The 27,538-nt window shown below is 42.0% G+C and overlaps 1 protein-coding gene across 7 annotated transcripts in view; it reads right to left on the bottom strand.

Moving 5' to 3' along the window:
- Positions 1 to 27,538, bottom strand: part of LOC141735582 (mitogen-activated protein kinase kinase kinase 1-like) — a 96,702-nt gene that overhangs the window by 22,195 nt on the left and 46,969 nt on the right. Inside the window, exons 8-20 of one of the 7 annotated variants that reach the window (XR_012584790.1) lie at positions 27,311 to 27,392; positions 27,015 to 27,195; positions 20,343 to 20,633; positions 19,793 to 19,914; positions 18,514 to 18,605; positions 18,070 to 18,259; positions 16,482 to 17,751; positions 15,264 to 15,416; positions 14,139 to 14,301; positions 12,192 to 12,323; positions 11,051 to 11,193; positions 10,104 to 10,235; positions 4,309 to 4,454 (exon numbers count right to left, since the gene is read on the bottom strand). Coding sequence is in view for 4 of the 7 variants with exons in the window: in XM_074568598.1 (XP_074424699.1) it covers positions 4,305 to 4,454; positions 10,104 to 10,235; positions 11,051 to 11,193; positions 12,192 to 12,323; positions 14,139 to 14,301; positions 15,264 to 15,416; positions 16,482 to 17,751; positions 18,070 to 18,259; positions 18,514 to 18,605; positions 19,793 to 19,914; positions 20,343 to 20,633; positions 27,015 to 27,195; positions 27,311 to 27,392 (3,101 nt within the window). In the remaining 3 variants the exon portion in view is untranslated. Of the gene's footprint in view, positions 1 to 1,846; positions 4,455 to 10,103; positions 10,236 to 11,050; positions 11,194 to 12,191; positions 12,324 to 14,138; positions 14,302 to 15,263; positions 15,417 to 16,481; positions 17,752 to 18,069; positions 18,260 to 18,513; positions 18,606 to 19,792; positions 19,915 to 20,342; positions 20,634 to 27,014; positions 27,196 to 27,310; positions 27,393 to 27,538 lie in introns of those variants that run through there. The other 6 variants (XM_074568598.1, XM_074568596.1, XM_074568597.1 and 3 more) reach the window with 6 other exon arrangements.

The following is a 27,538-nucleotide window of genomic DNA, read 5'->3' as shown; positions in this document are numbered from 1 at the left end:
GCTGAACAAAGCCTTCTATAAGTATGTCAGTGACAAAAGGAAGACTAGGGAAAATGTGGGCCCACTCTGGAAGGAAATGGGAGACCTGATCACCCAGGACAAGAAGACTGAGGTACTAAACAACTTTGCCTCAGTCTTCACTGGTAAGGGCTCTAACCACACTGCCCAAGTCGCAGAAGGCAAAGGCAGGGGCTATGAGAATGAAGAAGCGCCCACTATATGAGAAGACCAGATTTGAGACCAACTGAGGAGCCTGAAGGTACATTAAGTCCATGGGACCTGATGGGATGCATACATGGGTCCTGAGGGAACTGGCAGATGAAGTTGCCAAGCCACCATCCATCATATTTGAGAAGTCGTGGCAGTCTGGTGAAGTTCCCGCTGATTGGAAAAGGGGAAATGTAACCCCCATTTTCAAAAAGGGAAAAAAGGAAGACATGGGGAACCACAGGCCAGTCAGTCTCACCTCTGTGCCTGGCAAGGACATGGAGCAGATGCTCCTGGAAACTCTGCTAAGGCACATGGAAAATAAGGAGGTGATTGGTGACAGCCAACATGGCTTCACCAAAGGCAAATCATGCCTGAAAAATTTGGTGGCCTTCTACAATGATGTTACAGCATCAGTGGATAAGGAGAGAGTAACTTCTCAAGTCCAGGGAGATGATGTCAAAGCATTTGACACTGTCCCACGCAACATTCTGGTCTCTAAATTGGAGAGACATAGGTTTGATGGATGGACCACTCAGTGGATAAGGAACTTTTTAGATGGCCACACTCAAAGTGTTGTGGTCAAAGGCTCAATGTCCAAGTGGAAACCAGTGATGAGTGGTGTTCCTCAGGGGTCGGTACTAGGACTGGTACTATTTAACATCTTTGTTGTCAACATGGATTTGGGATTGAGTGCACCCTCAGCGAGTTTGTCGATGACACCAAGCTGTGTGGAACATTCGACCCACTGGACAGAAGGGATGACATCCAGAGGGACCTGGACAGGCTTGAAAGGTGAGCCTGTGTGAACCTCATGAAGTTCAACCAGGCCAAGTGCAAGGTCCTGCATGTGGGTCATGGCAATCCCAGGCACAAATACAGGCTGGGCAGAGAATGGATTGAGAGCAGCCCTGAGGAGGACTTGGGGCTGTTGACTGATGAGAACCTCAACATGAGCCAGCAATGCGCGCTCGCAGCCCAGAAAGCCAACCACATATCCTGGGCTGCATCAAAAGAAGCATGGCCAGCAGGTCGAGGGAGGTGATTCTGCCCCTCTACTCTGCTCTGGTGAGACCCCACCTGGAGTACTGTGTCCAGCTCTATAGTCCTCAGCACAAGAAGAACATGGACCTGTTGGAGAGGGTCCAGAGGAGGGCCACAAAGATGATCAGAGGGCTGGAGCACCTCTCCTATAAGGACAGGCTGAGAGAGTTGGGGTTGTTCAGCCTGGAGAAGAGAAGGCTCCGGGGAGACCTTATAGCAGCCTTTCAGTATCTGAAGGGGGCCTCCAAGAAAGCTGGAGAGGGACTTTTTACAAGGGCATGTAGTGATAGGATGAGTGGTAATGGCTTCAAACTGGAAGAGGGTAGATTTAGATTAGATATCAGGAAGAAATTTTTCACTATGAGGGTGGTGAGGCACTGGAACAGGTTGTCCAGAGAAGTTGTGGAGGCCCCGTCCCTGGAAGTGTTCAAGGCCAGGTTGGATGGGGCTTTGAGCAGCCTGGTCTAGTGGGAGGTGTCCCCATCCATGGCAGGGGGGTTGGACCTAGACGATCTTTAAGGTCCCTTCCAACCTAACCCATTCTATGATTCTATATTTATATTAAAATAAGCAAAGGACAAAAATTGTTCAAAAACTTTTATTTACTATAACGAAAAAACACCAAAATAGGTAGAAATTATTCTATATAAAATTGGTTCGATGGGGTAAAAACTTAATTAAAATATTTTGATATATTTAAAATAACAAAGGATACAATGAAGCCAAAATTTCTTAACCCAGAGATTTCTGTAAAGTTTCCTTGCACAGTAAGGTGCTAATAGAAGTTAGCCCTTAAGCCCTGGAAGTCTTAGGAATCTGTCACACAGCAAATATAATTTCATTGTGAAAGCGAGCTTTGGTAGAAGAAACTCTGTAGGACACCTGAGGTAGTAGAAACTGGAATAAACATCAGTAAACGTTATTTGCAACTTAAGTACCAAATAACATTAAGAACACACAAAAAATAATTACACAATAATTTTTTCAGTCCAGCTTTGATAAAAAAAAATAAGAATATTGCATCACATCTGCATTTTAAAAACACCACAATTACCAGCAAGCTGAGGAAAACAAACTCAAATACATCTGGACACCTAGAGTTTAAGTTTGAGATGTGATAGGCACAGTGATCTACAAAGTAATACTGATTAGCTGAGGTTCATCAGTTTATACAGTTTATGTTTCTGCCAGAAACAGTATTAATCTGACAACTGATCTTCTAGTACATGAATTGGCATCCTTTAAAGCTTGCACATAAGAAAGAATTGGAAACAATCTTATTAGAATGAGAAATTCTAAAGTGGTCAAAAAAAGTCAAGTACTAAACCGTTAGAACTACCAAACTTCACGTTTTAGTATTATCTTTTTATCTATTCAAAGTCTGCCAATTTTTCAAAAAAAGGAATGTAAAGTTTCCAAAAGAAACACATTCACAACTAATGAAACTGCTTTTTAGTAGTATGAGCATTATCATCCCTGTAAATTTACCTTTAAGATGTTTTACTTCCAATTTATACTGTACATTTTTAATGTACTATAACTTATTTAGTTTGTCCTGAGTCTTTGAAAGTAACCAATTCTATTTCAGTCCAAGAATTCAACTGGCTTCTGATAAGTTAAAACATGAACAGTTGTTTGTTGTGTTGGTTTTTTTTCCAAAATTGATTAAACACAATGAGTATTTGATTTAAAAATATCCCCTCTCTTAAAAAGGCAAAAGAAAAGCTGCCATTTTCCTTTAGCATTACATGTATCAGAATCTAAAAACCTGCCTTTAAAATAATTTTTAAAACACACCTGCTAAAAACACAGGTTTCACACTACAGGTGAAGCTTTACTTCACGTTTTTCTTAACCTTGTTTTTCAAGTCCAAGTTTGTTTCTTATTAAAATAAATACCTTTTTTATGGTAATATTTTTAACATTTTCAAATTAAGTTATTACTACTAAATTATTTACTACAGTAAATAGATGATGTACAGCAGAAGGAAGACAGCAAGTAAAACTTGTTATCAGTGGAGAATGTGACCTCAGTTTTGTTACACAAAGAATGACATTTGCTCACAGGTGGCTCGTAGGTCCCACTGAAGTACAGGACAAAGTCTCCCATAAACTTTAATGAGAGCTGGGTTTGGGGCCTTTGAGATGAAAATTCTCTACACTATTTGCCAGAAGAAACCACTATATGAAAAGAAGGCCCAACTTTTAGCATGATTCAGACTAAGTTGTTTTATGCAAAACTTTAAAAAAAAAATAAAATCTATACTGTCAGAGGCTGAAACACTGACTGGCATTTTATTTTATTCCAGATTTCCAGCAAATCTGTTTTAAAAACTCATGTCAGCAAGATATTCCATGACAGTTTGCATCTTTTTCTAAAGACTATTTTAAAAGATCACCTTTCCCTGAAAGTTAAAAGTTTGTTTTCATTGTATTTTTATTTCAAAAGAAATTACATGACCAGCAGTAAATGCACAGTGAACCACAACTGCCTGCTCTTACTTTAAGGAAGGCAATATGTTTTTTAAAGTATTCATCAATGTTTGGATTTGTTACTCAGAGAACTTTGTATAATTAGGAGACACAGATACAGAAGTTCCTTTTACCTAGTGCTGAAAAGTGACTAATTACAGAACCCTCTGCTTACATCTACATGATGTGAAATGGAACAGTGATTGCTATATTAAAATAGATCCTGAGCCCCTCAGCTGCTAATACTGTTGAAAAAGTGCTCCAAATAAAATAAAAATCACTTATCCACTAAATAATCATGCAGATTTAAGGAAAAATGCTTTTGTGTTCACATAGAACCAGATGTTTGAAAAGGCACAGTTTACAAAGTCTCTGCACAAGTTGTGAAATGTTGCATACTGAGCTTAGGTAAAGATCTCAATTTGTCAATCACATACTTCAGTAGGGTCCTCCACTGTCGTTGATGTATCTATCATTAAGGCCAGCAGAATAATACAAGCTGCTGTGCTTAACTGCATTGCAAGACAGTTATCGTATATTCAATAGCATCTTCTTCAGTATATCAGCCTTACGCATAAGTAGCTACCATGTTGTACGGAAGACTGGGTGTTTCAGCAGCTCCCTTGATGGGGGTCTGTCCTGAGGTTGAAGTTCTAAACACCGAAGAGCCACATCTCTCAAACCAGGAGACAGATGTGAAGGGATTGATGGAGCAGTAGTTGCACTAGCAATCTGAACAAAGGGGGGGGGGGGGAAAAATAAATATTTTTTTAGAAGTCAGTGATTCTTAAGCCCCCTCTCCTACCCCAAAACCCTTCAACAAGCTTAATCTTTTTCAGCTGACTAGTTATGAGCTTTTATCCACTTAGCACATTTCCTACTGCAGTTTGAAGATTACATTACTGCTTCCATTTTATAAAATGGGTCTTAAGTTCCCTTTATGCTTCTTTCCCCAATAACATATTCTCTATTGCTTTTCACAGTCTGCGCCTCTCTGCACTTTTCTCTGCATTTTCCTCTTACAGCAAGATTCTGCAGTAACTATCTGCTAAACAGGCCATAAGAAAAGCTCTTATGCCACACTTACAGATATTCTTTAGTCTAATACTTGTCATCACTGTTAACTGGCATAGTGTAAGCAAACACTGAGATATATTAAGCTGAATGATGTTACATTATGATATGTTAAGCTGGGTATGCTCTCTTGCATTGTCTTACTGTATTTCTGCTACCACCCCAGAGGGCAATCTTTCTCAGATAGAAGTAGATCACTCCCAACCAAATTAATTTTGATCTTCTCTAGATCAAATTAAGCAAGACTGAGAACACTAGGGTGGCACCACCAGATTCACAGAGACACAGAATCAAGACAACTACATCTCTTATAAGTGATTTGTATTTAATTAGAACATATTTGAATACCACTGTGCTACTTCTGTTTTGTGGAAACAGAACACTTTCTTCACTCATGCTAGTGAAGATGCTAATCACTTTCTTCACTTGTGGCAGTATTTTCTTTATTCATGCCCACAGTTCAACTAGATTTTTAGTATTAAATATACCTACTTGATTTTAGTAAGAAACATGAATGCCAAAACAGATGACTTAGAAGAGGGAGGAATAATATTCATATATAGCATGGCATAATAGTAAATATCTTTCGACAAAATCTGAACATGGAACACCAGGTTTTTACCAAAGGACATTCCCCACTATGAACACGTACAAATATTTTATGGTAGAAAAACTTTTTTTGCTCCTGTATTTTACAGGATTGTAAAGAGTTCAAACACCAGTCTTCTGCCTAGAGTCACGATCAACTCTATTCCCAAATTTTGTGCAGTTTGCGTAGAATGGCATGCAGGAAGGGCATAGTCACACTACCACCTCAAGAGGTAAGTTCAATCGGTGGTTGTCACCCTCTTAGAAGGAGCACAGCTATGGTATCCACCTGGCGGAAAGCCATGTCCTCTGCACTTGGCAGAAAGGATGCAGCAACCCAGACAGAGCTCCCACAAAAACATGCAGCCATCCAGGTCTTGGGCTGCAGGGAGTACCAGAGCCTTTTGCTGATAACAGATGGTAATAGTGAGAACAGCTGTGTGAGGTGTGACCAGGTGGATGATCTGCTCATTCTGATGGCAGAACTACAAGAGGAAGTAGAAATATTGAGGAGCATCAGGGAGTCCAAGAAAAAGACAGACTGGTGGAATCACACTCTGCCGTCCCTGAGACAGAAATGGGAACCACCACTAGAAAAAAACAAAATCAAGGGGATCCTGTATCCTCCCCCTGACAGACTGAAGGCAATAGCTTAAAGGAGAGGAGTGAATGGAGGAAAGTCCATGCTCAGGGTGGCAGGCAAATCCCCTCCTTGGCCACCCTGCCTTCCCAGGTGCCTCTGTACAACAGGTACAAGGCTCTGGATGTGGAAGGCCAGTCAATGGATGATGATGTGTATGACAGTCCATCTTCACCAGAGGTGCTGCCAAGGTCAGAAAGGCCTACCCCCCTGTATCATGACCACCTCCCACAAGGAAGAAAAGATGGTTTATAGTTGTAGGCGACTCCCTACTGAGGGGAACAGAGGGTCCAATACACCAGACAGAACATCCTCTTAGGGAAGTCTGCTGCCTCCCTAGAGCTCAGGTTAAGGACATCACTAGGAAATTTCCTAGCCTGGTACGGCCCTTGGACTATTACCCATTATTGCTCTTCCACGTGGGTGGCAATGAAGCCGCAACGTGTAGTCCAAGGGGTCTCAGAAGAGACTTCAGCGCCTTGGGACAGTTGGTAAGGGAATCTGGAGCGCAGGTTATTTTTTCCTCTCTCCTCCCAGTTGCAAGCAGCAACACTGGAAGAAACAGATGGACCCAGTCTATTAACATGTGGCTCCGTGGCTGGTGTCATCACCACAGTTTTGGTTTTTTCGATAATGGGATGGCCTACACAGCACCAGGCTTGCTGGAGTCAGATGGGATTCACCTTTCTGAAAGGGGGAAGAGGGTCTTTGCTCACAAGCTAGCGGGGCTCATTGACAGAGCTTTAAACTAGGCTTGAGGGGGGCAACATCAGGCTTGCCCGCGACAAGCTGTGGGACAACAGGCAATGGTTAGAGGGACATGATGCTAGCGAGGGCACTCAGCCTGTTGCTCTGAGACATGCTAGCTACGCTGCAGCACACAAAGTTTTACAGAGATGAGCCAGGGGCTCCTGAGGTAATAGGAGCCAAGAGAAATACACCAGTGAAATACCCCAAAGGAATTAAGGGTTGTTCCTCTAAGAAGATGACACGGCCTCTACGCCAATGCACGCAGCATGGGCAACAAACAGGAGGAGTTGGAAGCCACCGTGCTGCTAGAAAGCTACGACTTAGTTGCCATTACTGAAACTTGGTGGGATGAATCCCATGACTGGAGTGTGGCTATCAATGACTACAGGCTGTTCATAAGGGACAGGCGAGGAAGGAGGGGCGGAGGCATTGCCCTCTACATCAAGAAATGGATAGAGCATGAAGAGCTGTCTCTGAAGAATAGCCACAAGCAGGTTGAAAGCTTATGGGTGAGAATTAGAGACCGAGGCAACAAAGGAAACCCCATGGTTGGTGTCTACTACAGGCTGCCTGATCAAGGGGAGCCTGTTGACAAAGCCTTCTTACTCCAGCTACAGGAGGCATTGCGCTCACAGGCTCTCATCCTGCTGGGGGACTTCAACCACCCCAACATCATCTGGGAAAGTAGCACAGTGAGCTGTAGGCAATCCAGGAGACTTCTCAAATGCATCGCGGGTAACTTCTTAGGCCAGGTAATAGACAGCCCCATCAGAGGGGATGCGATACTGGACCTGATGGTCACCAACACAAGTGAGCTCATCGGTGACATCAAGATTGGAGGCAGCCTGGGCTGCAGTGATCATGCACTGGTGGAGTTCACGGTCCTGAGGGATATGGGTCAGGTGAAGAGTAAAGTCAGGACCCTGAATTTTAGGAAAGCAAACTTCCAGCTCTTCAAGGAGTTAGTCAATAGGACCCCCTGGGAAACTGCCCTCAGGGACAAGGGGGCAGAACAGAGCTGGCAGATCTTTAAGGACGCTTTTCATAGAGCATGAGCTCTTGATCTCCAGGTGTAAGAAATCAAGCAAGGAAGGCAAGAGACCAGCATGGGTGAGTTGAGACCTGCTGGTCAAACTAAAGGGCAAGAAGGAAATGCGCAGGCAGTGGAAGGTGTCCTGGGAAGAGTATAGGGACGCTGCCTGGTTGTGTAGGGATGGGGTCAGGAAGGCCAAGGTGCAGCTGGAGCTGAACTTTGCAAGGGATACAAAGAATAATAAGGGCTTCTACAGGTATGTCATCCAGAAAAAGCAGGTCAAAGAAAGCGTACTCCCCCCGATGAGCGAGAAAGGCACACTGGTAACAATGGATAAGGAGAAGGCTGAGGTACTCAACCGCTTTTTTGTCTCAGTCTTCACTGGCAACCTCTCTTCCCACACCTCTCGAGTGGATGGACTGCAAGGCAGGGACTGGGGGAGCAAAGTCCTTCCCACTAAGAGAAGATCAGGTTCATGACCACCTGAGGAACCCGAACATACAGAAGTCTATGGGACCTGACAAGATGCATCCCAGAGTCCTGAGGGAACTGGCTAATGTAGTAGCCAAGCCACTCTCCATGATATTTGAAAAGTCATGGCAGTCAGGTGAAGTCCCTGGTGACTGGAAAAAGGGAAACATTGCATCCATTTTTAAAAAGGGGAGAAAGGAAGACCCCGGAAACTAACCAACCTGTCAGCCTCACCTCTGTGCCTGGGAAGATCATGGAACAGATCTTCCTAGAAGCTATGCTAAGGCACATGGAGGACAGGGAGGTGATTCGAGACAGCCAGCATGGCTTCACCAAGGGCAAATCCTGCCTGACCAACCTCATGGACTTCTGCAATGGAGTGACTACATCAGTGGACAAGGGAAGAGCTACGGATATCTGGACTTCTGTAAGGCCTTTGACACAGTCCTCCACAGCATCCTTCTCTCTAAATTGAGAGACATGCATTTTATGGGTGGACGAGGAATTGGTTGGATGGTTGCATCCAGAGAGCAGTGGTCAACAGCTCAATGTCTGGATGGAGATCAGTGACAAATGGTGTCCATCAGGGGTCTGTATTGGGACTAGTACTGTTTAATATCTTCATCAATGACATAGTGGGATGGAGTGCACCCTCAGGAAGTTTGCAGATGACACCAAGATGAGTGGTGTGGTTGACACACCTGAGGGACAGGATGCCATCCAGAGGGACATGGACAAGCTTGAGAAGTGGGCCCATGTGAACCTCATGAGGTTCAACAAGGCCAAGTGCAAGGTCCTGCACCTGGGTCAGAGCAACCCCCAGTATCAATACAGGCTGGGGGATGAAGGGATTGAGAGCAATCCTTCAGAGGAGGACTTGGGGGTACTGGTGGATGAAAAGCTGGACGTGAGCCAACAGTGTGTGCTTGCAGCCCAGAAGGCCAACCGTATCCTGGGCTGCATCAAAAGAAACATGGCGAGCAGGTCGAGGGAGGTGATTCTGCCCCTCTACTCTGCTCTCATGAGACCCCACCTGGAGTACTGTGTCCAGCTCTGGAGCCCTCAGCACAAGAAGGACATGGAGCTGTTGGAGCAGGTCCAGAGGAGGGCCACAAAAGTGATCAGAGGGATGGAACACCTCTCCTATGAAGACAGGCTGAGAGAGTTGGGGTTGTTCAGTCTGGAGAAGAGAAGGCTCCAGAGAGACCTTATAGCAGCCTTTCAGTACTTAAAGGGGGCTTATAAGAAAGATGCAGACAAACTTTTTAGCAGGGCCTGTTGCAATAGGACAAGGGGTAATGGTTTTAAACTAAAAGAGGGTAGATTCAGGCTAGATATAAGGAAGACATTTTTCACTACGAGGGTGTTGAAACACTGGAAGAGGTTGCCCAGTGAGGTGGTAGATGCCCCATCCCTGGAAACATTGAAGGTCAGGTTGGACGGGGCTCTGAGCAGCCTGATCTAGTTGAAGATGTCCCTGCTCATGGCAGGGGAGGTTGGACTAGATGACCTTTAAAGGTCCCTTCCAACCCAAACTATTCTATGATTCTATAATTTTTTTATTTTTTTTTTAGCCTCCTGCATTATGTATTTATATCTTAGAACAGAGCTTTTTCTGCATATTATTGTGTTGGTAGCCTTTTTTTTTTTTTAAAGTATGATAATTATGTTGGTATCAATATTGATTCTGTACTAACAGCTCCAATATAAAGAGCAGCCATTGCAGCAAACCCTACTACTTGTATACTTTTCTAAAATTCACATTGCTGTATATGAAATTAGTCAGTGTCTTTTGTAGCGTATTTGTAGCAATGAAGTACCTCACCTTAAATATGAGAGCAAGATGATTGGAGTGTTTCTCTGCATTCCAGGGAGGTTTAGCACAAGCCATTTCTATAACAACACAGCCAACGCTCCACACATCACAGCTCCTACCATATTGCTGACCTCTCAGAACCTGAATAGACAGGTCAAAGCTCAGATTATCCACTTCAAAGTCTCTTAACTCTAAGTAATTTAGATTAAAAAAATAAATCTTCAATCAAGTGCATTCTAATTAACATTTCAGGTTGAGAGAGTGATCAGTGATGTAAATGCTGTAAGATTTATACAGCTGTAGAGAGCTAGTAAATAAAATGCCTGATCAAGGTGCAAAGTAAAGTATCTTGCAATAGTTAGCTTTTGACCAAATGGTCGTTTGAGCTTTAATAACAATACTTATTATGTATCTTGTAACAAACTAATTGACCTTATAGCAGCTTTCCAGTATCTGAAGGGGGCCTACAGAGAGCTGGAGAGGGTCTTTTTACAGGGGCATGTAGTGATAGGATGAGGGATAATGGCTTCAAACTGGAAGAGGAGAGATGTAGATTAGATATTAGGAAGAAATTTTTCACTATGAGGGTGGTGAGGCACTGGAACAGGTTGCCCAGAGAAGTTGTAGATGCCCCATCTCTGGAAGCGTTCAAGGCCAGGCTGGATGGGGCTTTGAGCAGCCTGGTCTAGTGGGAGGTGTCCCTGCCCATGGCAGGGGGGTTGGAACTAGATGATGTTTAAGGTCCCTTCCAACCTAAACCATTCTGTGATCCTATAACAACTGTGATAGCACGAAATGTCATTATCACCATGTTGGAATCATTCCTATTTTTTAGAACAAGTACATTTAAAACACATTTGAAGCATTCACAGCATTTTTCTGTTATTTAGCTGTATGAATTAGCTTAAAGAGTACAAACAAACTTTTTGAAGTAACTTCCAAAACTGGTTTCTTACCTCCGGTGCCATAAATGCAATAGTTCCCAACAGCTGTCCCTGAAATTCCCCAGCACCAGTTCCTTTTGATGCCAACCTGGCTGCAGCTCCAAAATCAGCTATTCTTAATCTATGACCTGTGCTGTCAATGAGCAAATTGGCACCTGTCAACAGCATAATAAGAATACTGCTAGTTGGCTTTTTATTAAAGGTAAAAGGATGAACAGACACTCTTTCTCCCTCTATTTCAAAGCTATAAGTAAGTTCATGGTCCTCACCCACAATATCAAGGAGATCTAAAAATCAAGGACAAAGTCTAATAATGTCACTTTTCTGTTATGCCTGAATGATACTGCACACAGCTTGAGGCTGTCCAAGGGATTTAGAGAAGCAATCAAACTTTCAAAGTAGGGCAAACATAGGATTCTGGAACAACACCTGGAGATGGAATAATGAAAGAAAATGGTGACCTAAAAATCCTGGAGGTTTTCATTGCCTGCACTTCTCTGCAAAATTTAAAAACTTATTTCTTCCTTAAGCAACTTTGAGTTGTCTTGAAGAGAATTACAGAGCAATTGAAAGTTTTCCTATTTTAAGAAGAAATATTAAAAGGCAAGTATTTGCCATTGCTATGTTGCTGCTTATCTGGATGTCTCTCCAGTTTATGGACAGCTATAGTGACATTACAGGGAGAAGTTTAGTAAGACTGGCATTTCCCAATAAAGTCCACATTTTGTTTGTCAAATGGTACAACTGTGTTTATATTCAATTAGGATGAAGGAAGAAAACCCATCATAATATTCCTGTACATTTGAAACCTGACCTCTTTATTTTGCTTATTCACAGATTTTACTGTCGTTTCAGGGTATTTAGATTAATTTAACTAATAATCCTTAAAATATGAAGTTGCCATATAGCTTTATTTTAACAAATTCAGAAAACGATTTTTTCTAAATTATTGGCACAAATGGCAAGTATCCCCAAGCATACTATGAATGTTCTGATTAATTTCAGTAACTAAAGGTTCTTAAGTATGATCAGACAAACCCAATAGAAATAACACTCTTGAGATGGGTTTCCAAGAGAAGCAATAGGTCTCAAGCCAAAATAGGTGCTGCTATTTGAATACTCTTTTTTAAAATACATTCTAAATAATTCTCACCTTTAACATCTCTATGAATTATCTGATTCTCATGGAGATAAGAAAGGCCACGTAACAGTTGATCCGTATAATTAATAATAACAGATTCTTTGAAAGCTCCATATTTACTTAACAAATGAGCAACTGAACCCCCTAGAAGATAAAAAAAATACAATTTATCAACACTAACATTTTGTATTAGTAGAATGCAGCGCTGTCTTCTAAAATTGGAACTTGGTATCGATATTCCTAATTTATAACTAGATTCCCCCCCAAACATTAAAAGTTCCATAGGCAAAAAATAATATACTTGGTTACTTAATTACTTTTTACCTGAGCCGTACATGTTACAAAGACATAAGTCTTTATGCTTCCTAATATTTTCATCTGTCCTCAAAAGAATGTACAAATCCCTTAGCGTACAAAAACTACATGTTTTTATATCTACATTTTGCACTAAGGTTTTCAAGTAGTAGAACATTAGCTTTCTTTGGGGCAATAGATATGTGCAGCCTCCAATAAGCGTTCCCTCCGAGGATCTTAATTTACTTTTATTATCATTTAAGAACCAATATATAGAAGCAAGTATACAAGCAAGGAAAAGCACTATCTTCCTCCGTTTTCCAAAAGTGGTATCTAGATCCTCAAGATTTTAGATTTCCATTGTGCTTCTCAAAGTATTCTAATATAATTTGGGCTCAAATGAGGTAAAGAAAATTTTTGACATTTCATTATCTAAATAATACTATTTCAGAAAAATTATATTTAAGAGTTAAACACACTTAGTTTTGGGAAAATATTTTCTGCACTATTGCTTGTAATAACACATAATTGGGCTTTGCTTGTTAGCACTTTGGTATTGCTAAGCAATTTCTGCCAGAGAACATAAGTTAAAGTTCAACGTTTTCTTATAAAAGAAACAAGTATATATAAACCACCAAATCTAGTCTTGCTAACTGGACTACAACATATATAACAACATATAATCCCATTCATGAAATTAATAAAGCTCCTTCTTAAAAAAGGATATAAACTTTCTTGTACCTGCTCTGTACAATAACAAAGAGATTTCATTATTTATTACCAGAATTACCACTTCATATATTTGAGATTTGAACATCTTTTTCAGGAACAGACTGCTCCAGCATGGGTCCCCCACAGGGTCACAAGTCCTGCCAGAGAATCTGCTCCAGTGTGGGCTCTCCTCCTCTCTCTCCACAGGTTCTGCCAGGAACCTGCTCCAGTGCAAGCTCTCCATGGGGTCACAGCCTCCTTTGGGGCGCATCCACCTGCTGCGGTGTGGGGTCCTCCGTGGGCTGCAGGTGGATAACTGCTCCACTGTTAACATCCACTGTCTTCACCACAGGCTGCAGGGGAATCTCTGCTCCAGCACCTGGAGCACCTCCTCTCCAAAATTCTTCACTGACCTTGGTGTCTGCAGAGTTGTTTCTCTCACATATTCTCACTCCTCTCTTCTGACTGCTGCTGGTGTTGCACAGGTTCCCCCCCACTTCTTAAATATGTTATCACAGAGGTGCTACCACCATCACCGACTGGCTCAGCTTTGGCCAATGGCGTGTCCATCTTGGAGCCAGCTGGCACTGGCTTTATCAGCTTCTCACAAAAGCCACCCCCTGCAGCCCCCCCCACTACCAAAACCTTGCCATGGAAAACCAATATATAACTCCTCATTTAAATTCAGAAGCTGAGGTAGTAGAATTTTTGTTTAGGGTTTCCAGTTACTTTAATTGTATGACAGATTAGGTATGGAAAATTCCAATTCAAAAAAGGATGCCAGTAAGAATACTGCTTAAACCGTTCTGGAAGTAGACCTTTATACTGGTTACCAACAGCAATAAAAATATAAGTTTGCAAACTGAAGTGATGCATGGAATATTTTGCAGTATGAAACTACATAGTTCAAGACTCAACTGATATTTTCATTTTATTTGGCATGCAGTTGTTTACCTGCCATCCATTCAATAAAGAGGTTATAGTTACTCTTCTCACATGTAGCACCCAACATTCGAATAATGTTAGGATGGCTCAAATGACTCATCATCCTTATTTCTTCTCTCAGTGCTTCAACTACCTCTTCTTGTTCAGATGATGTGTTCCTGACATACGTCACCTGTTTTGAAATATGGTATTCAGATTTACCTTACATAATTACCAGTCCTGTAACCATCCCTCTTCAGTGCAGTAACAAGAATGGATGGCTTTCTGTCCCTTTTCACCATCTGGAAATACCAAGTATTCTTTTATCTCGAGTTCCTTCAGCTGAGACCATATATCTCCATGTGAGACAGTCATAGAAAATTAATAGTGATCTTCTAGAGAAATACCAACAAAAATCTCTCCAAGTGTGGCATGGGTTAACTTCCCTCTTTAAACTAGGAAATTCCCTCTGCTTAAACTAGGAAATTATTTTTATTTTTTTTTCAGATGTTGAAGAAAAGGAAGAAAGATAAGGCCTGAAGCAGGATTCTGACAGTGATGTTATTTGTAAGTTTAACCATACTACTTGTTTCATAACTAAATGTCTTATCCAAGAAAGTCAATGGGTATAAAAAAAGCTGATCAGAAGTCCAGCCTCGGTCACATTTTTGTATCTAATAATTTAAATATTAAAAATACTTGCCTCGAAGTTGGCTGTTGGATTGGAGGAAACAAGCATTAAACTACATTTCCTCTGCTTAATCTGTTTTAGGAAAGTCTTGAAATTGCTTTTAATAGCTATCTTTCAAACAGAGCATCAATTTGGAATCAAGAGACTTGGACTCCATTCCTATCTCTGTCACTGATTTGTAAACTTGATAAAAACAAAAACGTATTTGAAGAACTATGAAAGAAAATGGGTATATAAAAAGTACTCTTTTTTTTTTCCTTTTAAAGAGAAGTAAAAGAAACTGAAAACATTATGTTAATCCCATGCATATAAAGACTTTGCATTATGTATCATGTGAGTACATGTGACAGGGTGAAGAGGAAGTAGGGAACAGAAGTCTGTGAGAGCAGAGCACTTTTATATTTAATATTTCAAAGAAATATTGAAGAAGAAGCAGAATATATTCAAGGAAAAAAAGTATTTACCTGCTTTACAGCCATTAATGTCCCTGTTCCTACATCTTGAGCTTGGTAACAGGAAGAGAAAGCTCCAAGACCAATTTGCTGACCTTTAAGCCATTCTGCATCTTCTCTGTAATGGTGTTTTGCTTTGGTATGTCCAGGCAGGGTTTCTGGTGTCTGCAAATTAAATTCCAAATCAATCACATATTTACTAACATGCATCTAAAATGCAGACATTCTGGAAAGTTATGAAATATCTTTCATATGTTTATAATATTGTTTATATGCCTCTCTTCTCCCCTACAGTTATTTGTACTGCATGTTATAAATGTTTCAGTTGAGACCAGAACACCAGTGTATTCCTTAATCCACATATTCCTACTGTGTATAAGAACAGAGCCCCTTTTATGTTACTACCTGAAGGTGAAAGGCAAGATGTAAGGACACAAATAGGAGCAAGACTTTTTTCTATTCCTGATCTCATATCTAGTCAAGGTTTTAGTCAGCACCTATAGTAAACACAAACAAAATCATGTTTTCTACTTAATTTATTTCTGTCCTTTTATGCTTCACATGTTGTTACCTCATGTAAAGGATCACAAAACCCAACATTTCATTCCTCTTTACTACCAAATCTGTTACCTTTCCTAGGCATGCAGCCTCACAAGCTTCTAGCACCTGTCTTACTCTCAAGTTAATACAGTCAATCATTTTGTGAACTTTTATAAAATACTCCTTTCTTTCTCTATTCTTATGCTTTTGTCTATTTGCAAAGAAATTTTTCTGATTTCTAAAGTACCTCATCTCTCTCAAGATGTGCTGACAGCAAGATCACTTCCTACTATCACTTCCTACTCTATCTGCCTTTTCTTTCAGAAACTAATTTGGTTTCATACAATTGCCTTCAAAGTAAAACAGCATTAAGACCCAGTACAATTCCACTCCTGCTTAAAAATCATTGTAATCATTTCCTGTTTCCCCACTTCCACACTTTCTTTTTTGCCATTTTAAAGGTTGGTATATGACATGATGTCTCTCTTCCAAATAGTGTCTTCTAAACTTGTTAATAGCCATGGGATTCTGTTAGCACCCTCAACCGGTAGACTGTTTGTACTCCAACTTCTAGGAGAGGGTATTGAATCCCTTTGAATTTTATATAACTTTAGAAATACAACAGCACTGCTTTATAAATTCAGTGAGCCTCAGTTGAGACTTATGCTAAATTACCATATGTATACTTACATCCTGCTGAATGATTATGATATCTTCACCATTTTCAACCTGTAGTTGGAGAATTATCGGCAGGGCATCTTGAGATGCTGACATTGCCATAGCAATAGCTAAAGCTTCCTCTTCTTCAGCTTCCATCTTTTCCTTGCATTTTTGATTATGATTTACATCATCTTTGTAAGTATCATCATTTGCTGCCCGCCCAGGAGAAAGAACTGCAACTTCAGACTTGAATGTAACTGTGCCATCACTCATTGGTATGGAGGCCTCAAGCAGGTCCTCGATACTGGAACTGAGCTCTGCATTAACATCCAATTGACATTTCTCATCTACTGGTGTGAACACTGTCTCTTCACTTGGTATAACTGCAATGCTACTACTATTGCCATCACACTGCAAAATATCATTCAGGTCCAGAGTCATACTGTTTTTTGAGGTTTCTCCCTGCTTGTTCACATCATTTGAGGTGGGTTGTGATGGCTTTGGCCTGTGTATGTGACTAGATGGCAATGGCCTGACTTGGGTAAAAACTGGAGAAAGTTTATCTGTTTCTTTATTTTCAGAACAGCTTCTCTGAAACTGGAGAGAAAGTTTCCACTGTGTTTGAGAAGGTGAGGGGATTTTGCAGGTAACAAATCCCTGAAGTCCAAGTTTAGAGACATCTGTTACAGTGCCAGCTAGTACAGATGTGTTTGAAGGAGACAGAAGCATGGGGAATAGTGACTGAGAATGACTGGATGAGCGAGAAGAGTTCAAACACTGACTAGGGTTTTTTCCTGTTGTTTGAATGGTTGGCTTTGGTTGCTCAGTGCTTACCGATGAAACAGGCAGTCCCATAGTAAGGCCAGCCAGCGTCTCAGAAGTGTCCTCTGGACTGGCACTCAGTTTTTTATCACTTAAACTTTTCTCACTTTTCCTTGATAACTGGCCAGTATTGTTAGGAGTATTCCTTTCTGTAGCTTCTGGAGAGTTATCTGGTACAGGTAGCTGCAAAAAGTCTTCATGTTGACATTCCCCAGAGTGCATTTCTTCCATGCCTAGCTGGATGGCGTCTGCAATTTCCATTTCATCTGCTATTGCCATCAGACATCGACACATCCTTGCATAATGAATTGAACTTGTCACACTCAGCATTTCTAACAGCTTTACAAAAACACGGGGCACTCTTGCCACCATTCTTGCTGCACTCAAAAATACTCTCCGTGATAGTTTTCCAATCATTGAGTGGGAACTGTCAATTGACTGCAAGGTGAAATTTAAGAGAGAGAGAAGTTTCTTATACCTGAAAGTTTGGGAAAAAAAGAAAAGCGTCTTATAAACTGATATGCTCTAGTTAACTAGTGCTAAGAATGCCATTTCTAGATAATCTATTTAGCTGTAAGTTGTGCAGTAGAAAGGAGACTTATTGCTGTATTGGTGCTTCAGAATTGTTTCACAGGTCAGAAGTTAAAAAAGGCAACTGTTTACTCTAAAGTAGGTGCACTTTTGTATATAAATATACACTACTTGTTTACAGGAATTAAACCAACCAATTTTTTAAGAAATCAACAATAACACATTCAACTACAAAGAGTATTAGTCACATAGCGTAAGTAAATACCTGTCTACTACAGTATCAGCTTGTAAAACACCTCCACAGATAGTGTGGGGATAAAATTCACCAGGAAATTCCAACAGAAGTCTGTCTATTAGACAAAGTCGCCCCAGTAGAGCTTGCCAGTTGCTAGACTCTGTTTGGGTTCCGAGAATACAGTTTAAGACATAATCAACACCACCAATACCAATAGACCCTATAAAAAAGTTGATAAAATAAGGATTAGGTATGTTCACAATCTAAATTCTGATCTAAAGATCAGAACTATATCATACAGAAATACATAATGTGCACCCAAATTAACACCACCCTCCCCCCCAAACTGCTGAGAGCAACACTGTTCTCTTTGTCATGCTGGCAAATACAGGGTAAAACCTGTGTTAAATTTAAAACACTTCAGTATATTTGCTTGTAATGATAATTCAATTATATATGAAGAACAATTATTACCAGATTTAAGTATTTCTCTCCCAACCGCCAGCTCTCCCGCTTGGCCTTTACACATCTCCAATAGCGTTGAGACCGAAAGTTGACTTGTTCGACTAAGAAATTAAAACAAAAAAACCAAACAACATTTAGCAGATGCTTTCAAGAAAAAACATTTTACTCATTACATTTCAATAATTGTTAGCTTAGAATTGTGCTTGGAATAATTATTTCACATCACTTTATTCCAATACACTTCTGTAGTCCTCTATCTGTAAGCAACCAATAGTTGTGACTTTTTTTTACAAGGACACTTCCAGAAATGTAATGTCTATCAATAATAAATAAAAAAAACCAAATAGAAATCAGCTTCCCCATTTCTCAAATTCTTTGAGACTTTTGGGCAATAATCTCTATTAAAAGAAATTAATTCAACTGCACATTAGGATCTCATCCTCTTGCACAAACAGGCCAAATCCAGGAATCCAGCACCACAAGGAACAATTCTATTTCACTTATACCTTTGATTTTAGATTTTCTAGTGCTAAACTATTGCCAGTGCATCTCTAGTTGCAGTTTCAGAAGCAATGCTGCTTAGGAGCTAAACTGAAAGAGACAAAAAAAAGTTAAAAAAATATTAATCTGGTGGACTTCTGCATCTAGTTTACAGTACAGCTGAAGAAATGGTAGGTCTGGCAGAGCAGATGGGGTAGCTTGGGAGAGGAAGACAAGGCCTACTCAAGCCAGAACTGCCAAATGCATTCACTCAGAATAGCCATCTCCTAACATTACACTATGAAGTAAAAAGTAGTAGTGTTAACGCTTCATGACATAAATGTACAACAGCTTTTGTTGAAGTAGGAAACATACATATATATTAAAGATACAAAATTTGATGATTGGTACTTGCTGAAGGGTACTTACTGACTGCTTAAAGAGGAGTCATGAAAATTAGACCAAAGCAATATCAACTGAGGAGGAGGGGATGATTGATGACTGCACCCAAAAAATCTTCCTTTATTTTAAGGGGAAAAAAGGGCTTATGCAAGCAAAGCATCATATTTAAGATCCGTAAGTACTGGAAAAACATAATCAGGTGCCTTCAAAACCTACATCTTTCAAGACAGAAGTTGGTTGGTCACAACTAGACTTTAACAAAAACATTTAAACATATGATCCACACATTTTATTTCAACGCCACCTATAAATGGTCTCCTAGTTCCATATAAAACAACAACAAATGAAGTTTCAAGACATTTCAGTAACAATCCAAGATGAATTTGAAGTTCGTGAGACACCATACCTGTTGGCATCTGCACATTTAACTAGTATTGTCTCTACAACTTGCTTGAGAAGTTGCTGTAATTTAGTCCTCTCTGCTAAAGTATGACAAGGAGTATATGCCAGCATGGCTCTTAAGGTTTTCTAAGAGAAAGGAAAAAACAATACATATGAAATCAAATTAGCTACACAAATTTGATTTTTTAGAAGTTGTAAATAGTTCTATATTAATTGCATTCAAAATATCAGTGACATGTTCAAAGAACAAACAGCTTACTATATATTCACTGTTAGAATTAGTCATTTATTCTTTGAGATTGGAAGGAATCTGGTCATACAAGTACTGTTAACACTTAGCACTGTAGCAAGCATTTCCTTATTTGACCAGTGGAGTCATGCCATTTCACTCTTGCTGAGAATTTTGTTCAACCCGCTTTCAGATGATGGTTAAAAGTCAAGTCAGTGGCGCTCAACAACAATTATTAGGATTCCTGACTTCATATATCTCCTCCCTTTCAAAAAATGAAGTCATTTGGAAATTACTGGAATACAATGAGTAAACAGCTACTTACTAAAGCAGCAACATACACTTTGTAGACAGGGTCGGCACAGACCATGGACAGCACACTGCAGCAGGATTCTACCACCACATCTTCTGAGATACTGGTCCGAGATAATCCACTAACTGCTCCCAAATCTCCAGCACTTGTGTTGTTTCCATTGCTACTTCCAGAATTTCCAGTGCTTTTACCATTAGCCATTAATAGAGCACCACTAACATCATGGGAAAGACGTCTAAGTGCCATCTCTCGTATATTCCAGTTTTGAGAAAACAAGCAGCCAATTAACTCAATTCCAAATACCTGCCAAGGAAAAAGCAACATTACAGGAGTCAAATTGAATAATACTGCAACTTAAGTACTTAAGAGCAATCAAAAAGAGCAAAATATTTCTGGTGAAAGATACCTTAAGAAGCCTGACAGCAAAAATGTGACAGAAGGTAGCGTCTTAAAAAAGATTCTGTGATATCATTTGTTGAGAGATATTAGTTGTTTAGCTTAAATAAGTAAGTTTCAATTAGAATAAATTACTTAAGGTTATAATATGGTGTGATTTATGCTGCTTGCCTAGTTTACTTATTTAGCATGAATAGCTAGATTTGCTGAAGCCTTAGGCCACAGTAGAGTTAATTTTCTTAGTAATTAGAGTTAATTTTCTTAGTAATTTTCCTAGCAGCTGGTACAGTGCTGTGTTTAGTCTTTTGGTATGAGAAAAATGTTGATAACACACTGATGTTTTGGTTGTGTCTGAGTAGTGTTTTTCCTAAGTCTGGAACTTTTCAGTTTCCCATGTTCTGCCAGCAAGCACAGGTGCACAAGCAGCATAAACCAGAAAATAAGGAGGCTACAACCCTCAGCAGAGACTGAAAATCAACAGGATAAGAGCAGTCAACAGCCCGCCCACCTGGACACAGAGAAAGAATCCAATAAGGTGGTAGAAGACCCCAGACCAGGAATCACCATTGGACTAAAAGATGCATGAAGAGCATATGAGAGGCAGGTGTATAGATCGCAAGGGTATAATTGGATTTCTTTGTTCAAGGTCCCTCTCCAGAGGTACCCAGCCCAGGCTGACCCTGCTGCTGTACCTTAAAGTTAAACTATTTATTTTTATAAAATATGACACCTGAGACTCTGCTGCAGGAAACCTAGGGTCAAGCCTGAAGGAGGAAGCATGCCCGAGAGAGAGAGAGTGTGTGTGGAGTTGAAAGGGGCACCCATCAGCTCACTGGAGTCACCCGCTACAAAGGAACTCTGGTCCTAGCAGTTAAAGACTCAGGTAGCGCGTATGCGACTCCTTGAATGGTGTGTGAATGCTCGGGCAGCGGTTTCTCCTTCAACATCATTTATGATGATAGCTTATCTTGCAGGGGGAAAAGGGTTCTAGGACAAGAGTTATTGGGGCTCACTGAGAGGGCTTTAAACTAGATTTGAAGGGGGGTGGGGATGGTATTGGGCTTGCTAGAGAGGTGCCTGGGTATAGTAGCTCAGCACTTGCGGGGGAGCATGCTAGTAATTTTGAGAACCAGAAGGCATACCACCCCTCAAGGGTGAAAACTACACACACAGCTCCCTCTCTGAAATGCTTATACACCAATGCATGCAGCATGGGGAATGAGCAGGAAGAGCTGGAGATCTGTGTGTGGTCGTAGGGCCATGATCTCATTGCAATTACTGAGATGTGGTGGGACAGCTCGCATGACTGGAATGCTGTCATGGATGGCTATGTCCTTTTCAGGAAAGACAGGCCAGCAAGGCAAGGTGGTGGAGTTGCTCTTTATGTGAGAGAGCAACTGGAATGTATTGAGCTCTCCCTGGGGGGGGATGAAGAGAGGGTTGAGAGCTTGTGGGTAAGGATTAAGGGGCAGGCAAATATGAGGGACACTGTTGTGGGTGTTTATTACAGGCCACCTGATCAGGATGGCTGATGAGGCCTTGTACAGACAGCTGAAGGTAGCCTCACAATCACAGGCCTTGGTTCTCATGGGGGACTTCAATCACCCTGATACCTGCTGGGAAGACCACACAGCCAGGCATGCACAGTCCAGGAGGCTCCTCCAGTGCATTGATGATAACTTTTTGACACAGGTGGTGCAGGAGCCAACAGGGAGAGGTGTACTACTGGACCTAGTACTGACAAACACAGAGGGACTGGTGGAGGACATTAAGGTTGGGGCAGCCTTGGCTGTAGTGATCACGAGAAGATACAGAGTTCAGGATCGTGAGTGGTATTCACAAAACAACAAAAAGTAAAATCGCAACCTTGGACTTCAGGAGGGCTAACTTCGACCTCTTCAAGAAACTGCTTGGAGAGATCCCGTGGCCTAGGGCTCTGGAAGGCAAAGGGGCTCAAGAAAGCTGGTTGGTATTCAAAGACCACTTCCTCCAAGCTCAGGATTGGTGCATCCCTAAGAGCAAGAAATCGGCCAAGGGATGCAGGAGACCTGCATGGTTGAGCAGGGAGCTTCTGAAAAAGCTCAAGTGGAAGAAGGAAGTTTACAGCACATGGAAGAAGGGACTGACCACTTGGGAAGATTACAAGAATGCCACCAGAGCGTGCAGGGATGAAACAAGGAAAGCCAAGGCCGCCTTGGAGTTAAATCTGGCAAGGGATGTCAAGCTCAACAGGAAGGGCTTCTTCAAGTATATTGGAACCAAAAGGAAAACTAGAGAAGTTGTGGGCCCACTGTTGAATGAGACAGGAGCCATGGTGACGAAGGATGCGGAGAAGGCAGAGTTACTGAATGCCTTCTTTGCTTTGGTATTTACTTCTCAGGCCAGCCCTCAGGAGTCCCAGACTTTGGAGAAAGTAACAGGGAAAGAGGAAGACTTCCCCTTGGTTGAGGAGGATCGAGTGAGGGATCAATTAGGTCAAGTAGATATCCACAAGTCCATGGGTTCTGATGGGATGCACCCGAGAGTGCTGAGGGAGCTGGCGGAAGTCATTGCTGGGCCACTCTCCATCATCTTTGAAAGGTCCTGGAGAACAGGCGAGGTGCCTGAGGACTGGAGGAAAGCCAATGTCACTCTAGTCTTCAAAAAAGGGCAAGAAGGAGGAGCTGGGGAACTACAGGCCGGTCAGCCTCATCTCCATCCCTGGAAAGATGATGGAACAGCTCATTCTGGGCATCATCTCAAGGCATGTGGAGGAAAAGAAAGCTATCAGAAGTAGTCGACATGGATTCACCAAGGGGAAATCATGTCTGACTAATCTGATAGCCTTCCATGATGGCATGACTGGATGGATATATGAGGGGAGGGCAGTGGATGTGGTCTACCTTGACTTAAGCAAGGCGTTTGACACGGTCTCCCACAGCATCCACATAGGGAAGCTTAGGAAGTGTGGGTTAGATGGATGGACAGTGGGATGGATAGAAAAATGGTTGAAAGACAGAGCTCAGAGGGTCATAATTAGGGGCACAGAGTCTAGTTGGAGGTCAGTGACGAGTGGTGTTCCCCAGGGGTCAGTACTGGGTCCAGTCCTGTTCAATACCTGGATGAAGGGATAGAGTGCACCCTCAGCAAGTTTGTTGATGACACAAAGCTGGGAGGGGTGGTTGGCACACCAGAAGGCTGTGCTGCCATCGAGAGAGACCTAGACGGAATTTAAGGAATTACGGAATTTTTTTTCAGAGTTGGAAGGGACCTCTAGAGATCATCTAGTCCAACTCCCCTGCTAAAGCAGGATTGCCTAAAGCACATCCCTCAGGACTGCATCCAGGCGAGTCTTGAAAGTCCCCAGAGAAGGGGACTCCACAACCTCCCTGGGCAGCCTGTTCCAGTGCTTTGTCACCCTCACCGTAAAGAAGTTTTTTCTCATGTCTGATCGGAACTTCCTATGTTCCAGCTTGTGCCCATTACCCCTCGTCCTGTTACTGGGAACCACTGAAGAGTCTGGCTCCATCCTCCTTAAACCCCCCCTTTAGATACTTGTAAATATTAATAAGGTCTCCCCTCAGCCTTCTCTCCTCCAGGCTAAAGAGTCCCAGCTCTTTCAGCCTTTCCTCATAAGGGAGATGCTCCAGTCCCTCAATCATCTTTGTTGCCCTACGCTGGACTCTCTCCAGTAGTTCCCTGTCTCTCTTGAACTGGGGAGCCCAGAACTGGACACAGTATTCCAGGTGCGGCCTCACCAGTGCAGAGTAGAGGGGGAGAATGACCTCCCTTGACCTGCTGGCCACGCTCTTCCCTATGCAGCCCAGAATTCCGTTGGCCTTCTTGGCAACAAGGGCACATTGCTTGCTCATGGATAATTTACTGTCTACCAAGACCCCCAGATCCTTTTCTTCAGAGCTGCTTTCCAGCAGGTCCACCCCTAACCTATACTGGTGCCTGACATTCTTCCTCCCCAGGCGCAGGACCCTACACTTGTCCTTGTTGAACCTCATTAGGTTCTTCTCTGCCCAGCTCTCCAGCCTGTCTAGGTCACGCTGGATGTCAGCATGGCCCTCTGGGGTGTCAGCCACCCCTCCCAGTTTGGTATCATCAGCGAACTTGCTGAGCATACACTCTGTCCCCTCGTCCAGGTCGTTGATGAATATGTTAAACAATACTGGTCCAAGTATTGACCCCTGGGGGACACCACTGGTTACAGGCCTCCAACTGCTCCGTTAATCACAACCCTGAGTCCTGTCACACAGCCAGCTCTCAGTCCACCTCACTGTCCCCTCATCTAGTCCACACTTCCTCAGTTTCCTAAGGAGGATGTTATGAGAGAGACAGTGTCAAAAGCCTTGCTGAAGTCAAGGTAGATGACATCTGCTGCTCTGCCCTCATCCAGCCAACCAGTTATAACATCATAGAAGGCTATAAGATTGGTCAAGCATGATTTACCCTTGGTAAATCCATGTTGACCACTTCCAATATCTTCCTGCTCTTGAACGTGCTTGGATATGGCATCCAGAACGAGTCGCTCCATTACCTTCCCAGGGACGGAGGTGAGACTAACTGGTCTGTAGTTCCCTGGGTCCTCCTTCTTGCCCTTTTTGAAGACTGGAGTGACATTGGCCTTCCTCCAGTCCTCAGGCACCTCTCCTGTTCTCCATGACCTTTGAAAGATGATGGAGAGTGGCCAAGCAATAACATCTGCCAGCTCTCTCAGCACTCGCAGGTACATCTCGTCAGGACCCATGGACTTATGGATGTCCAGTTTGGCCAAGTGGTCTCTAACCTGATCTTCCTCTACTGGGGAAAACTCTTCCTCTCTCCAGACCTTCCCCCTTGCCTCCAGGGCCTGGGATTCATGAGGGACAGCTTTAGCAGTGAAGACTGAAGCAAAGAAGGCATTCAGTAGCTCTGCCTTCTCTACGTCTTCCACCACTAGGGCGCCCATCTCATTCGTTAGTGGGCCTACATTTTCCCTAGTCTTCCTTTTTTCTATTGATATACTGAAATAACCTCTTCTTGTTATCTTTAACCGTGGTGGCCAAGATGAGTTCTGCTTGAGCTTTGGCCCTTCTAATTTTCACCCTGTGTAGCTTCACTACATCTTGGTATTTTTCATAAGTAGCCAACCCCCTTTTCCAAAGATCATAAACTTTCCTTTTTTTCCTGAGGTCCAGCCAAAGCTCTCTATTTAGCCAGGCTGGTCTACTTCCCTGTCTGATTGTTTTTTGGGACTTGGGGATGGCCTTCTCCTGAGCTTTAAAGAGTTACTCCTTTGAAGTAAGACTAGCCTTCCTGGGTACCTTTGCCCTTCAGGACTGTCCCCCAAGGGACACTCTCAACCATGCTCCTAAGCAGGCCAAAGTTCGCCCTTCGGATATCTAAGGTGGCAGTTCTGCTGGCTCCTTGCCTTGCTTCACTAAGAATCAAAAATCCCATCATTTCATGATCACTCTGCCCAAGATGACCTCCAATCTTTACATCCCCTACAAGACCTTCTCTGTTAACAAGCAGCAGGTCCAGTAGAAACCAGGGAAAACTGGTTTAAAGACAGAGCTCAGAGGGTCGTGATTAGGGGCACAGAGTCTAGTTGGAGGTCAGTGAAAAGTGGTGTTCCCCAGGGGTCAGTACTGGGTCCAGTCCTGGGTTGGACTAGATGATCTCCAGAGGTCCCTTCCAACCCTATCATTCTGTGATTCTGTGATTTCTAAGTCATCAGTTCTCCAAAAACTCTGTTAAGAGAAGTGGGGGAATGACTGTATGGATGGTTTCATTCACTCGGAATTTTAATTATTCAGTATGGAGTTTGTGTCTAGACATTGATATTAACAACCCTGAAACCAGGGTCCAGCCACACCAGACACAAGTTACAGCAGATATATAGGCAATACCAGGTCTCCCACTCTTCCTATAAGCATGTGATCCCTGCTCAGTTGAACCCACCTCTAGACTGTAGAGGTTATTTAGGTCATTTGGCTCCTGCAACCCAAGTTGGGTAACAGTAAGTGCCAACTTCGTATTTATGTGACACTTCTACAACCAGAACTGGAATTAAGAATGCTATATTTTATTTCATGGACCTTTAACACGAGGCCTGAGATGAAGTCCCAACCTGAAAACCCCAGTGAAAACAAGACTGGAAAACCTTTTCTTCTGATGCAAGTCAAATATAATTCTTTCCAATAATAATCAACCATTCAGAATAAATTTTTGAATTGTTGATTTGACAAATCTAGCAAAATAGTTAAAAAAAATAAACCCGTTTTTGCATTGGAAGCTTCTTTTACAAAATAAAATTACCTGAATCCATGGCTCAGCTAAATTTTTGTAGGCAGAAGGGATCTGCTGGACCCCATAATGAGTAAGGTTAAAATTGCCATCTTGGGTTCTTCTCTGTGATCCAGCTGTAGATTGCTGCTGAATTTGTTGATGAACCACATGGAGAACAGAAGAACAATCCACAGGGCTTGGCAATTCATGACTACAGATTAACAACAAATAACATGCATTATCAAATGAAACATTTACTGAAGTAAATACTTTATAGCATATTTAGGAACATCAACTAAGGATCCAGAAAAAGACTGAATCCTTACCTATAGAAATCATGAGATCTCCATTTAGATCTACAAAGGGGACATATAAGTGGCTCTCTGTTTCTTCTGCATTCTTCTGCCCCTGGAACACAGCAACAGGATATACATATTTCAGTTTTACAGTGCATAAAACCAGAAGATGGCATTATTATTTTTAAGTTTTACTGAAGAATGTCAGTTTCAGGATAAACACTTCTGAACTGAACCATGTGCAGAAGTCTGATAAAC

This window comes from Larus michahellis, chromosome W (genome assembly GCF_964199755.1).
Source record: "Larus michahellis chromosome W, bLarMic1.1, whole genome shotgun sequence".
In the NCBI taxonomy this organism is placed as follows: Eukaryota; Metazoa; Chordata; class Aves; order Charadriiformes; family Laridae; genus Larus; species Larus michahellis.
Note: the sequence above shows the minus strand (reverse complement) of the source record. Positions and strands in the feature narration are given on the sequence as shown.